Below are 15,322 nucleotides of genomic sequence, written 5' to 3'. Positions count from 1 at the left end.
TGAAAACTCCAAAAACTGTAAGAAATAAACCTTTCCTTTCCCAACTTGGTGCATCAGGTATTTTGTCTTAGTGACAAGTAAAAAATAACTAAGACACTGGGCAAAGAAGTAGAACTCAGAAATTCTGTTTCACAAAATGTCATTAATGGAGGTATTATAGTGTAACAAGAAAGAATTGAATCTAAGGTCAAAAAACACATCTTGTTCCTGGCTCTGTCACTGATTACACTAGTCACCAATATGGACCACAATTTCTTCACACTAAAAAACAAGAAATTTAGCTGGGTGTAATGGTGCATGTAATCTCCCCACACCAGGAGGCCAAAACACGAGAATCTCAAATTTAACTCTAGCCTGGGCAACTGAGTGATTATTGAGACCCTGTCTCAAAATTAAAAAGGAGTGAGGAGAGAGTTGGGAGTGTAGCTCAGTGTAAAGGCCCTTGGTTAAATCTCTAGCACACAAAAAAGAGAGACTTGTAGAATAAAATATATCAAACAATTGGCATAAGTTGACTTTTTCTGAATCATCAATTTAAATAGAACACTAGAAATTACTATGTAGTAATGCAGCAATGTGTTTACTAAGAATCCAGTTCTTATGGTTTATACCTACCTGTCCCCCAGTGCTTCATGCACTCATAGATGGGGCTTTTGGGAGGTGACTGGATCATGGGAGCATGGTACTCATCAATAGATTGGTACACTAATGAGTTTATAGTTAAATATGATCATGAGAAGTAAAACCTGGTTAGAAGAGATGGGTTGGACACATGGCCTGGAAGGGTTGTTCTCCCTTTTTCTGTCTCTGTCTCTGTCTCTGTCTCTGTCTTCTGTCTCTGTCCTCTCTCTTTCTCTCTCTCATTCTCTCTCTCTCTCTCTCTCTCTCTCTCTCTCTCTCTCTCTCTCTCTCTGCTTCCCACCATCAAGTCATGAGCCACTTCTCTGCCAGCTAGCTATGGACTAAAACCTTTACAAGAGCCAAAATAAAGCTTCCACCCTTAAATTGTGGGTGTCTGTGCAGGCACCAGCCAGACATATGTGTGTAAGGTATATACACTGAGATAAAGTCATTTGGAGCCCAAAGTCCAGACCACCCAGAACCCATGGTTCAAAATTAAAAAGATAGCCTATAGAGCCAAAGTCCAAGTAGGAAGAAAACACATTACCTTAAGGAATGTATGCTCTGGCCCTTGTTCTTCCCATACTCCAATTAATTACTTGGATTATGTTATGTTTGATTCATTGTGTCAACCTGAGTTTAGAAGTTTAACTAAGAGACTCAGCAGGGAGCCAGGGGTCTTACTTTGTAAATATCCTTTCTGTACAAAGGAGGGCAAGGAGATTTTGGGAGTGCTACACACCAACCCTGAAGTGGGAGGTGAGGGGAAAGGGGTAGGGTGGGTTGGGGGGTGGCCTATGTACAATATAAGGCAGGAAAAAATGCTTGTTTTTCCCTTTTTGCTCTGCCTACTGCTTTGAAGCGTTGCCCCGATGCCATGCCATACTGCTTTGGAGCCAGCTGATTATGGACTGAAACTTCCACAAATTGTGAGCTAAATGAACCTTTCTTCATTTTGGGTGTGGGGTATTTAGTCCCAGTAATGACAGAAAAGTTACCAAGGCAGAATTTGGTACCAGAGGAGTGGTTGTTGCTGTGACAATACCTGACCACGTGATTCAAGAGCCTTTGGGAATGGCTTGTGGGAAGAGTTTAGAAAGCTTTGGAGGTGTTGCATGAATGCACAGTGCTGGGAGGACTTAGGCTGTTCTGTATGGGAGATTCTGGTCAGAGCTCAGAAGACCAGAAAGCTGATAGAAATCTTGCCTGTAAAGACCAGCCTGGGAAGAAGAACTGCATTGTGTGCTGGACTCCAGATGATGTGTGTTATAATTTGGCAGAAAGTTTGTCTGCATTTTGCTAGTGTCCAGTTTGACTGAGACTAAGATTAAGGACTGTGGACTAACTAACCTGGCAAAACAAATTTCATGGCAGTCTAATGTTGAGGTGGTGGCATGTCTACTATTGGGAGCTTTTTGCCAGATTTATGTTGATTTACGAATCAAGAGCAAAGAGCCCAGCCGGATGATTTAAAATGTTTTGAGTTTGGCTAAGAAATATGTCTGGTTGCTAAGTGGACAAGGAGTGGATTGTTAGTTTATACATTGTGTCAACTTGAGAAGTTTAGAAATTTAATTGAGAGACTCAGCAAGAAGCCAGGGTTCTTTATAAATATCCTCATCCTGTGCAAAGGAGGGCAAGAAGATTTTGTGAGTGCTGCATCCACCCGGAAGAGGGTGGGGTGGCCTGTGTACAATATAAGGGAAGAGAAGAGGCTTATTTTTCCCTTTTTGCACTGCTGTTGCCTTGAAGTTGCCCCAGTGCCATGCCATCCTGCCTTGGAGTCAGCTAATTATGGACTGAAACCTCCACAAATTGTGGCTAAATAAATCTTTCCTTCTTAATTTCGGGTGTTGGGTATTTTGTTCCAGTAGTAAGAGCAAAGTAACCAAGACAGATTAGCTCTAAATTTACTCATGCAACAGACTCACCCTGTACTTCCTGTTCTTTCCCTGTCCCCTACAAGAATTTCTGCCAGACGTCTTTCTTTCATCCTTCTGTCTTGCTTCATTTTATCAATAAAAAGACATAGCTGGGGATTTAGCTCACTGGCACAAGTGCCTGCCTGATTAGTGTGAGGTCCTGAGTTTGATCCCTGGTACTAGTAAAAATAAAAAGGCATAGAAACTTCCATTTGGGGCTGTTTTTTCCTGAGACCCTTTCATGCTGGGGAGGCAGGTGGGTCTCAGTTAACAGTCCATCCAGGCCTTCTTGGACTATAAACTGGCCATGGACTCCAAGTAATCACTCATCCTTTGTGCTCCAAGAGTCATGAAATGTGATGAGTATTTTCCAGTACCGTGTCCCAGTGATGACAAAAGTCACTACAACAGGGTACCAGGAACTGGAAGGAACTTGGTAAGATTTGGAGACAGGGCTGGTGAAGCAATCCTAGAATAGTGTAAGCCACGCTTGATGGAAACTTCTGGCCAGAATTCAGAAGACCAGAATGCTGACAGAAATGCAGCTTATAAAGACCAGGCTAAAGAGGTTTGAGTTTGGTATAAGGTCTACATTGGCAGTTGGACCCAGGTCCTGTACGTTATGCTTTGATGGAAAACCTGTCTACATTTTGCTCACATCCCAAAACTTTGATGGAGACTGAGATTAAGGATCATTAATCTGGCAAAGCAAATTTCAAGGCAGCCAAGTATGTAAGCTTAGGTACTGTAGGAGACTTTTAGTAAACTCTACATTGAGAATCAGGAGCAAACAATCCAGGAGAATGATTAGAAAGCTTTGTGTTCGGCTGGAAAAGCAGCTCTAGTAAAGCCGGGGCCAGCAAAAACGCGGCAAAGGAGAGCTAAAAGTATTAGCATGAAAAATAAGTCAAGTGCTTTGGAATAGGACAGTAAGAAAATAGCTAAGGGGTATGTGCAGAACCATCAAGGCCACTTTTCCAAGGCTCTAAATTCTAACAGTGAAAGACTTCACTGTTTTTTGTTTGTTTTGTTGGGGTTTGTTTGTTGTTTGTTTAGGTACCAGGAATCAAACTCAGGACTTCAGCAGCAGTGCTGAGCCATATCCCTGGACCAAGACTTGGCTCTGAAAGAGTATCCCAGGGTACTCTGTTGAAGAAGGCTGCCTAGGGAACTGAATTCCAGGGATTCAGTCTCCTTTACCCAGCCAGACAGGCATCTGTAATCACAGCAAGATGCAAAAAGGCTCGGCCTCTGCTTTTGGTGGTGGCAGATCTTGGTACCTTCCATTCAGGGCTGGTTTTATGCCCATGATAAATGTAAGAATGCCAGAGTTATATATCCACCCAGATTTCAGAAGGCCTGGGAGGTCAGGCCACGGGGATGACAGGGCAGTATGTGAAGCTGTGAAGGTAAAGCCAAAAGTGCAGTTGAGATTTCAATATGTTCAAAAAGCTAGAAACATGGAACATCTGAGAAAAACCACAGGAGTGGGCAAAGCCAGTGCAAGAAAGAAGCCATGACGATTATGACTATAGACATTACAACAGGGTAGGTCCACTCACCCAATCTCTTTGAAGATCACATCTCACCACAATTTGCACAGTGTATTGAACACAGAACTACAGGATTTAATATTTACACTGCTGGATATTAGCCTGGCTTTAGTACTACTCCTATCTCCCTATTTCTCCCATTTGGAATGGGAATATTTATTCTGAGTTGTTTATGTGTTGGAAGCATTCAACTCCCAGCTAAGAGTTTGCCCTAAATCTCAAAGATTACAGACTTGGACTTCTCAGCAATATGGAAACTGTTCCGACTTTGGAATCTCTTAGAGAGGGTCTAAATGCATAAAGGGATGCCTATGAGTCTTTTGGAGGCTAGGCTGGATTATAATTCATGTCTAGACATCCCCTGAAAGCCACTACTGCTCTCAGGGTAGGGTTACTGAATCACAGGGGCCTGACACTTATCCCTGGATGACTCCACAGTAGGGTTTCTAGCTAAATGTAGTATGAAGCCTGGTCAGGCTGGGGGCATGGCCTGGAAGGGTATACCTCCCTTCTTCCTTCCCTGACGCTTCCTTCGGCTTCTCCACTACATGTGATGAGCCACTTCTCTTCAGTGACACCTTCAGCCATGCTGTCTTTACTTGGAGCCACCCAACTGTAGCCTGGGCCTCTAAAACCGTGAGCCACAATAAACCTTTCCTCCTTTAAATTCTAAGTGTTAAGTACTGTGTCCCAGAAACAAGAAAATAAGACACCAATGAGTAACAAAGATTGTCAAATAAGGGAAAGTAACTGTAGAAAAAGTGTTGGCAAATTTGGGGGGGCCAACTCTGCTATTATTTCTATGCAGTCCTGAGCTAAGAATAGTTTTTATATGGAGTGGTGAGAAAGGAGGGCTTCAAAGCCCAAAATACAGTAGCCTCCCTTATCCACTGGGCATGCATTCCAAGACATAGCTCCTGCAATAAAGGCTAATTTCAACCTCAAAATACACTATGTTTATACATACATACACACACACAATTTATTTTTCCTTCTTAACAATGTCATGGATAGATCACAATTTCTTTCTTTCTTTTTTTTTTTTTGGTACCAGGGATCAAACTATCAAACTCATGATGTAGCTGTCACGCTCACCAGGCAGGCACTTACACTGCTGAACTAAATCCTTGGCCTGATCATAGTTTCTTTAGATGCTAGCAATCTCAAAATGTCACTTTTTTCCTTTATTAAGAACCTGCACATTTTCACTTAAAGGAAGGACTTGGTGGCATACCAAAATTGCTTGCATCACTACCCTTACACTTTGGGACCATCACTGATTAAAAAACAATTTTTACACTGTGGTACTGCCAAAGTCAATCTGATACCTGAGAAAGCTACTACTACGTAACGGACATGTGGGTGATGCATACAGGGTAGATGTACTAGACAAAGGCATGATTCACATGCCAGGCAGAACAGAGCAGGACAGCACAAGATTTTGTCATACTACTTAGAATAGCATCTAATTTAAAAAATATTATTCCTGTATTTAATTAATATTAATTATTTCTGTAATTAATTAATTAATTAAAAATATTATTTCTGTATTTCTGGAACGTTCTGATATCTTCAGATTGCAGCTGGTTATGGGTAACTGAATCACAGGGGCCTGTGAACTGAAATCATAAACCAAACCGTGAAAAAATGGGTAAGAAGGCACTACTGTATTTTGTAGAAAAGTGTGCCAATTCCTTTTAATAACTGGATGTTTGCAGTATCCATTGTGTTTCACAAAGTATATTTTCAAAGTTTTTAGATGAGAAGTTGCTGTGGTTTGCATGTTATAAAAGGCTTGGGCTGGAGGCTACAAATTCTATCCCAGGCACTCATCAATATGTGACATTTTCTGTCATATTATATAGCACAGCAAGAAGATCTTTACCAGGTGTGGGGCCCTTGATTTTAAACTTCCCAGTCTCCAGAATTATAATCTCTGTTCTTTATCAGTTGTGCAGTGTCCGACAGCACAAAATGGACTAAGGCAGAGGTATTATTCACATTTTAATAAGTCAAGATAATTCAGTATAAATTTCTCTCTCTTTGGACTCACCACCCATGTGACTTTGTGTCTTTGTCTCCAAACTGTCTCCCTTAAATATGGTTGGCAATTTTAATGGAGAAGGGCAGCAACTTGTACTCTAATTCTGCAAAGTATATATTACCCAATCAAGTATTGACTTTAAGGTAAAAACAATTCAAAGATCAGGAAGGAAAAGACAGCAAGATTGAATAGTTGTATAACAGACACACATGGCAATAAGTGAAATGTCACAGAAAAAATTGCATCACAAGCTTGTATTTTCTAAGGCAATGTTTCTTAAAAGCACTTTCCTTTTCTGTGAAGTGGATACTGCATCTCCCATTTCACAGGATCATTGCAAAGAGTAAGCAAGGTAATACAGGAAAAGAACTAAAAAATACATGGTCATCAATAAGCATTTAATGAATCTCAATATTATTATTATAGTCAGGGACACACACACACATATAGAAAGCAAAAGAAAATTATAAAGTTCCCTAAACCTAAGTTCTAATCTAGGATCAGCACCTCAGGTCTAAGTACAGAAAAACAAGAAAGTTGGTGAAAGTCTCAAATGATGCCAAGACTCAAATGAGTCCAGAGAGAAAAGAAAAATAAGTGGCCCAAGTAGGTGGAAGTCTCACAAACAAAACAAGATGTGGTTACTGATAAAGGAAGCACCAAATAACGGAACCAAGCAGGATCCACATTGTCGTGAACACAGTTTTTATTAAGATTTGAAAATATGAAATACATTTATGTTCCATGTGTGCTAACAATAATTATTCCCAACAATACTGAAGAATAAATATTATATTAACTTCAAAGTCAGCAACTACCACCAGTAGAAAAGGTGATGTTGAAACAATCAGGTACCAGAGAAAAGCAGTATGACTTTGAAGAAAATTCTCTGTAAACCTGACTGGAGGTTTACGGGCCTTTGTCTTCGCTTCGCCAAACTTCCCTAGCTCCACAAGTCCTCGCCCCTACAAGGAAATCTCTTGTCGCCACTTCTCAGCCTCCCCTTCTGCCATGGAACCCACATCATCTACAACTCCTGCAGACAGGTAAGAATAAAAGATCGGAGACCGGACAGGTTAAGGAAGGAAGCTGATACTGAGTACTTACAATAAGACTAGCACGGGTCTTGTTCTACAGATGTGAATTAGCGGGGAAAGCCCGAGAAGAAAGGGTCGTGGCAGCGGAAAAGTGGAGAGAGCAGTGAGAGGATGGGCGGGCGAGACAAACTGGAGACAGCGTGGGATCAGAAAGCGGACGCCAGCAAAGGCAGGAAAGAACGAAGACTTGACAGGGGGCCAGGAGGTGGGAGCAAGGACAAAAAGAAAGAATAGCGGGTGCCAAAGCGCCAATCCCCGGCGTGAGTAGAGCACTGGATGACACTAAAGGTGCCACCCACTTACCTTGCTACGCCCCCCAGAGGCCACGCGCTGCTGAGAACTGGGGGCCGGAAAAGACTGGGAAGGAACGTTTAGCATCTTAAATCTCTTGGGGCCCGCTGCCCTACGGGCACTCTTTATAAAACCTCAGGCAAGAACCTCCCGCTCCCGCTCGGAGGCCCCAGAGAGGCCAAGCCCCCGACCCACTTCCGGGGTCGCCAGGGTGAGGTACGTCATGACGCGACACGTCCGTGAGGGGTGGAGCCAACGAGATGCAAGGAGCCGCCCGCTAGGGTGGCGGTGAGAAGTACGCATGCTCAGTGAGTTTTGCGTCCTGAACTTCAGCACTAGAAGCCGGTGACAGCTATTTCGGGGAAAGATTAGAGTGAAGCTGTTCTTTAGCCCTGGTGCTGATAGAACCGGAGAATAAATTCTTACACAGACCTCCTAACCCAGAACACTACTTGAAATATAGACTACAATAACGTTATTAAAATCTTCTGATTTCTGTAAAACTATGTCTTGTAAGATACTAGGCTGTACAGGAAAGAAAATCTCACAACTTTACAAGCTAATGAATCAAATGCAAATAGCAACTACAAGAGCATAAAAAAGTTTACCATTAAATACCTCCACGGATGACTGACAGATGAGTAAAAGATGTTTTAATCACTTTGTTCTCTAATTCAGTCACTCACAAATTCTTCCTCCTCAGTAACTTTACATCTTCATTGAAACATACAAGGAGTTGTGCACTGATGGGGCTCACTTCTAGTTGTGGTGGTGAACAGCTATGTTTGAGACAGACTTGATTTTGATGCCATTCCTGTACTTAATAACTTAGCTCTCTTGTGCAAGTAGTTTCTTAAAGCTTCATTTCCACATTCGTATGATGGCTTAAAGGTTTTAATAAAGACCAAATTATCATATTTAAACTATACAGTAGTGTGTGGTTTTTGTCATAGGCACTCAATAAATGGCAGTGGCTCTTTGTACAATTCCAGTATATTAAAAGAAAAATATGAACGCTGCTCAAATAAACACCACTCCATAACGCTCAAAGCCCGTATTGGTGAACTGCTGGGATTTCTGTTTTGCATGTCCCTCAGGAAAAGCACAGATTTTGAGAGTATAATCCATTAGACACAGAAAGTTTTCAGAAGAAAAACAAAACAGTTTTAAAACAAATTCTTTTTATTATTAACTTTCCTGACTCAACACATTGTCACGATTTGAAATTTATTACAACTCTCTAGTCCTCAAAGTGCTTGGAAATCAAAGTTATATTTGCATAATTTTATAGTATAAGGAAAATATTGTGGTCATTCAAGCAAGAAGCATATCTTAGCTATCTAGCTACTTCTGGTGTCATTTCTACCCATTATCATTCTAGAATATTATAGGAATATTTTTACCTGCATTGAACTGTTTATTGTGAGAAGACTGTATATGAATCAAACTCTACGACAGTAGTTTACGATATCACCGTATCTTTTTTTTTTTTTTTTTTTTTGGTACTGGAGATCGCACTCCCGACCTTGCCTTGCCAGGCAGGTGCTTGTGCCACTTGTATCCCCACCCCTCCCATAATAACCTTAACCTTTTAAAATGCTCATTTTCTGTCTCATTAAACGAAGCATTTTTCTGCAAATATGTAAGAAAAACTAATCACTGAGCATTTATTTTCACTTCCCATGGTAAAAATTTCAAATGTGAGTATCAAGAGCTGGTAACCAGAACAAAATGAAAGTTGATAAGGTTGAAGAATATTTCATATCAACCAAATATCTTAGCTCTTCTTTGAACACACATAAAAAATATTTTTGAATTCTTGTCATTAGGCTCCAATTTTTTAGGTTCTATGTAAATAACTCTTGAAACATTTCTTTTTAATTATAAAGATCCCTTAAGTAATATAATGGACATTGAACACCCATGCTACTTTACTTTTAAAATAGTAGAAAGTAGGAAATGAGAATTACTTAACTCATTATTTATTTATAACTTCTAAAATTTAAGAGTCCTAAAATGCACTTACATTCTCAATTATAGATAATGACTTTTTACTATCTGCTAGCAAACACGTAATAATAAATGTGTGACTGGTAACATAAGATGATTTTCTTCATTATCTAAAATACATAGTATAGTCTGTATGAATAATTTTATCTGCAATTACAACATCTAATAAGATCAATAGGAAAGTGCAGATGTTACAAGATCAGGTCTTGATAAATTAAACACTGTCATTCTTTGCAAAATTTTAAAGATAAATCTGTAATTTAATAAAAAGACCAAAACTATGCTTTGTAAGCCCTAACTACATAATTATAACACAATTAAGATATTTGTAAATGTCACCTATTTTAAATTCCAACATCAAGTTCTAGTGTAGGGAGTTTTAAAAAGGTCAACTTCCATAGTAATTTCAAAAGATTTCCTTTTATTAAAAACTTATATACAAATAAATTAGTTTTTAAAAATATGATACATTTTTACACTAAATTTAAATCCTACAAGCCTTAAATATCACCAGGATTAGCTTAATTTTCACAGGTCAGCTCTTCGATTTCATCTTCACTATCAGAATCTTCATAAAATGAAATTGTGGCTTGAATTGGAAAATTTTTCAGAAGAGTTTCTGCTTCTTGATATAAGTAATCATAACATTTTGATTTTGGCCATAACAGTCTGAAAGATGCAGACAACATAGTATGTTTTATTTTTTTACATTCATAATCCTTATCCTTATGATATGTTCAAATTTCAAGTATTTTATATGTTTAACAATTTATTATGCATTAGATACAGCCTTTATATAGAAAGTTTTAAAATGCTACTATTATAACTTTTATGGAATCAGCTTGCCAAAGTATCCATAAATATGTGATTATTTTAAATCTTTATTCGATCTACAAATTAGATCAAATTCATAATATACCTTGCATAAGCATAAGATCAACGTTTAGCTGACTTCTAGCATTATGTGTATTCTTAGCCTTACAAAGTATAGGAGAACTCTATTTTTTTTTTGTCTTTTTTGAGACAGGGTCTCACTCTGCAGCTCAGGCTGGCATTAAACTCACTTTGTAGCTCAAGCTGGCTTCCAACTCACAGCAATCCTTCTTGCCTCGGCCTCCTGAGTGCTGGGGTTACAAGCATGCCTGGCTTCTCTTTCATTTTTCAAGTTTCTTTAGGAAAAATATGAATTCTACCTCTATATTAAAAAGTCTGATAAAGTCAGCCTAATAAAGATGACCAAATATTATGCACCCTCCACAAAGGCAGTAATCACCTATTGTCTTGCTTTAAATTCACAAATAAAACTCTTAGTTACAAATGTAGGTAATCTAAGTTTAGAAACATACTAAGAGCAGTTTTAAGTCTGTTTACATATTCACAGCTTGACACAGTAAGGCTACCTGTGGCACCAATCTTGGTTCCATCTCTCTCTCTTCTCCCCATGCAACCAAATGTGGAAGCATTATACTAAGATATTGACTAACGATACAGGCTTCATATAAAAATATTGGCGTATAAGTATGATTACCTCAGAGTTTTAAAAATCTGACAAATATTAATTTGTCATTCCTCTGTTTTTCATCCAAGGAAAAGAAAAGAATAGAGACAGGCTGAATCAACTAAAGTGCAATCATTTTAGTGTAGAGTGAATAGCCTCATATATTATTTTCAGTATGTTCAGTTTGAGAAGCAAGAAAACTAGACAGTGAAGTTTTTAGATGTTTCTAGCATGAACATCTAGAAATTTTATAATTCTGATGCTTAAATAACTGTCTGATAAATAATAATTTCTTGTGCCAATAATTCACAATTTGAAGAATGATTATATCAAGCTTCCTACTGTCAAGAAGTTGTCAATTGAGTAAAAATAATGAGAAACAGAATATTAGCCAAGTTAGAAATGTTTAAAAGCAAAATAAACTTAAGCACAATTAAATTGTAACAGTGATTGTTAAGAAAGGAATTGCTGCGCTGGGGGTTTAGCTCAGAGGCATAAGCACCTGCATGGCAAGAGTGAGGTCATGAGTTCGATCCCCGGGACAAAAAAAGAAATTGTTTATCAAGTTAACTATACTTCTAATACATAACTAAAATTGCCAAACAAGGAATGCTGTTTAGTTGTCATCATCATCATCATACTTTGTCCAGAATTTCTCACTGTGTATCATTTTTATTCCAGGGACTCCATCCTTTCTGAATTCTTCCCTGTTCCAACTCTTGTGTCTCCTTCATGGACCTGACTTTCTCCACATAATGGCGAGAGGCTGACCTTCCCTCACCATTTCATTGGGAATGATCAACACTTTCCTCTGCACTGTCTAGGATGACCTTACAGTCATGATTTCCTTGATCTTCTATTCACCACAGACTCCCAAACCTGTATTTACGAGATTTTAACTCTAGATTCCTGACATATTATGCTGCTCTCTACCTGATATCTGTACCTGGATTCTCACAGGTATATTAAATATGTCAAATACAAAATCATACTCAGTAACTTGTTCCCCAAGTGTGTTTTAAGATTTAATATTCATCCTTTTGGTACAACATTCATGCACTCAAAATCCACAAACTTGGGGAAAATTCTAGATTTTATTTCTTCACCTACTATATCAAATATGTTATAAAGCCTAATTGTTTCCTAAATATTTCCCACATTTACTTATTTCCATCCCCCACTTCCAATATCTTTGAAAGGCTCTTAACCTGAACAATTGCAATAGCTTCTAAGTCAGTATTGCATTTTCTGAAAGACAAACCTGATCACTCTACTCTTCTGGCTAAAATTCCTTGAAAAACCCTAAGATAAGAGTATAACTCATGGGTTTTATGTATAAAGGCTACAGGGTCTGACTTCTGGCTACCTCACTAGCGTGATAACTTCATACACCCAAATTCCAGCACCTTGCTGTTCGTTAACCATGCTGTTCCAGGGACCTTTGTGGTGACTCAGTCAACCACAACCTATGAAATACACTGCCTGCAACTTCCAGGTCCTCAGAGTTGGCCACTTCATGCCCTGTCCATACTTGTAAACACTGACCAATGTAAACTCCACTGCAACACTTGCTAGGTGCTGTGATTATTGTTCTCTGTGTCCTTCAACTAGTGCTAGTGGAAAATTAATATGTTTGACTAGTAATGCTTCTTAAAAACACTTCACAGAGATTATAAGACCGTGTAAAGTTCTCATGAGCAGGAAGACTGCATAGTTAACATTTTGCATGAATAAAATCTACAGAAAAACTCATAGAAAGGTTGACTCCCTGTGGCAAAAACAAAACAAAAACAGTAAACATTTGCTCATTCTTATTTAAAATAGGTTTTGAATACTTTTTGGGTTATTTTGGTAATCTTTATGGTTTTCATTACATTTCCATTTTCTCTTGTCAACCTTTGATTTGCCGTAAAATCGCAACTGTTAGCCCCATTTTTCCTTCTGCTGTGCAAGAGAATAATATACATAGGCTGATGTCAAGTTCAATTTCATCGGGACCGTTAGGATTTTTAAAAAACTGTTCAGTTTGAAGGTGCCACAGTTCTTTTACTATATCACTTACTTCCTCTGTTCATAACACATTCTAAGTATTCACTGATTAACAGTTCAATAATCGACCTCTTTGAATCAGACAAGAGTAACCTTGAAGAAACATATTCTAAGAGAAAAACTGCAGGACCAGCTTTGGAGCTGGGCTGTGGGGGAAGCTGCTGGCTCCTCCCTGGTGCCGGAGGAGCAGGAGACCTAGGGTGAGGCCTGTCACTCACCTGAGCGGGTGTCTGAATTGGGAAGGCTTTCCTGGGGCTGCGATCATTCCATGGCCACCGGGCATCTGGGTATGAAAGGAGATGAATCGCCGTTATCCACGCGTCCTTCTAAGAAATTGGAAACATGTGGGGCGCCCCTTTAGGAACTGTGACCCGGGGCCTCCCAGCAGCCCCAATCTCTGTCCGATTCGCGTGAACCAGTGGTTCTGGAGGACACACCCGCCCACGTCAAAGCCGCCAGGCCGCCCTCCCGCGCCCCCGTAGCTGGGCAGGCTGCGCGCGTGTCCTTCAGGCCGGCGTCCCCAGCCCGGCGGACCTTCCGCAGCGCGCAGCGCAGCCGGCCCCCCGCGCTCACCACCTCCGCAGCGTGGCGCGGCGCCCGGTCCTCCCGCCGGCCTCGGGCTTCCCACGGCCTCCAGAAGCCTGCAGATCTGCGGGACGGGGAGCAAAGCACACGGAGGGGCCGTGAGCCCAGACCCGGGAGAGTCCAGCGGAGCCCGGCGGGGAGCGGGGTGCAGAGAGGGGGAGGAGCCAGGCCTGGCCGCAGGGAGGGGGGCAGGGTGGGCGCTCCCGGCCGCGCGGAGTCGCTGTACCCGGAGTCTGCAGCCCCGCGCTGCGCAGGGCGCTCGGGGACCTGGAGCGGCTGCGGGCTGCGGCGTGCGCGCTCCGGAGCTCGGCTCTCCCGGTTTTCCGCGCTCCCTGCAGCCTCCATGGCTCGGTGAGGGTCCGCAGAAGCAGCTCGCGGGCAGTCCTGCCCTCTCCCACCGGGTCCGAGCCCGGGCTTTATATAACCCTTGCAGTCTCCGGCATGCTTAGAGGTTCACACCCTCTCCGCCCCTCTGTCCTCGAATAAACAAAAAGGCTGCGCGTGAAGGCGCACCGAGTTGAACCCAGGGTGTGAACGCGTGCAACTCCCAAATGGCATTGGAAGGGGTTTTGTCGAGCTCATGTTAATCGCCCTTCCACACATGGCTGCGGTGAAAAACAACATTCGCCCGAGCAGCCAATTTCCATGTGAACAGGTTAGGAGGGGATAAAATTAAGCGATTCTACACTTTTCGTGTATTTCTGCAGAAAGACCAAGTGGCTGGTAATTGCTTGACTCTGCTCATCGCAGGGCTTTTTGGTCTTTGGCAAACGCAGCTGGTTCTGCATCCCGCATTCTCAACGCTAAACGCGCACTGAAATGAATAGCAATGGACTGAATTTCTCTCTGTGGAACAATATTTGAATATTGGGTGAATCCATGAACTCTTTAAGAAAGAAATATTGGGCTTTTAAAATATTAATAAGCTAGGTACACACATGCTTGTTGCTATTTGAGGATAATGGAAAACATAGGCAACAAGAGGTGAATTGGGAGATTGAATTTTCTAGCCAGCAGCGACAGAGACTAAAACAGTGTGAGTTAGTCATATAATAATATATCTTCCCATAACTATGTAATTCCTCAAATCTTGTCAAGCCCTTAAGTCCTGTATACATTTCTGTCATTTAAGGATAATTTGAAAGTTCTTTGAGGGATATTTGAACTAATAATGAACCTTGGGAAGTTATATGAAACAAGTTGGTCATTCTGTTTTGCTCCTGTTTCTCTCCTTTTTTTAAAATTTAAAAAAATTTAGTTCTTGCGTCTCTTAAGTAAACCTTCACTTATCTATAAAGGCACATTAAACAGTTTAAAAAATTGTTTCAGATGAAATATGATATATATAATGGAGCTGAATTTTCCCTTAAGGGCTGTAGGTGAGAATGTCAGTTACAGTGTCTCTGATACACATCCACTTACATACTTCATAAGAAAATAATACATCCAGTTACTGCCTAAGAACATAGGCATGCCAAGAACATTCACATGCCAAGAGAATGAGGTCTGATTTTCTCAGAATAATGAAATCAAGGAGGATAGATACCTTGTGCATGTATCAATAGCTGAGAGTTATTGTTACACTAAATAAAGCGAAGTGTGTGGAAAGTTTCTGCATGCCCGACACAGTTAGTCCTCAACAAATTAAAAAC

The 15,322-nt window shown here is 40.6% G+C and overlaps 2 protein-coding genes across 4 annotated transcripts in view; both read right to left on the bottom strand.

Moving 5' to 3' along the window:
• LOC100725594 (cytochrome b5 reductase 4) overlaps positions 1–13,855 on the bottom strand; it is a 95,644-nt gene extending 81,789 nt beyond the window's left edge. Inside the window, exons 1-2 of one of the 3 annotated variants that reach the window (XM_063233163.1) lie at positions 13,662–13,855; positions 13,304–13,368 (exon numbers count right to left, since the gene is read on the bottom strand). Coding sequence is in view for 1 of the 3 variants with exons in the window: in XM_005005944.4 (XP_005006001.1) it covers positions 7,541–7,615 (75 nt within the window). In the remaining 2 variants the exon portion in view is untranslated. Of the gene's footprint in view, positions 1–7,540; positions 7,757–13,303; positions 13,369–13,658 lie in introns of those variants that run through there. The other 2 variants (XM_063233162.1, XM_005005944.4) reach the window with 2 other exon arrangements.
• Positions 8,690–14,024, bottom strand: Ripply2 (ripply transcriptional repressor 2). Its single transcript, XM_003474745.5, has 4 exons — positions 13,897–14,024; positions 13,659–13,734; positions 13,304–13,368; positions 8,690–10,207 (listed from the first exon to the last, which is right to left on the bottom strand). Exons 1-4 carry the CDS (start codon positions 14,013–14,015, stop codon positions 10,060–10,062), a joined length of 408 nt encoding a protein of 135 aa, XP_003474793.3. The 5' UTR covers positions 14,016–14,024; the 3' UTR covers positions 8,690–10,059.
• Positions 14,025–15,322: the final 1,298 nt, after the last annotated feature.

The sequence above is a fragment of the Cavia porcellus genome, unplaced genomic scaffold, assembly GCF_034190915.1.
Source record: "Cavia porcellus strain 051 isolate PalLab524CR breed Dunkin Hartley unplaced genomic scaffold, mCavPor4.1 scaffold_22, whole genome shotgun sequence".
In the NCBI taxonomy this organism is placed as follows: domain Eukaryota; kingdom Metazoa; phylum Chordata; class Mammalia; order Rodentia; family Caviidae; genus Cavia; species Cavia porcellus.
This window is presented reverse-complemented; position numbering and strand designations above follow the sequence as displayed.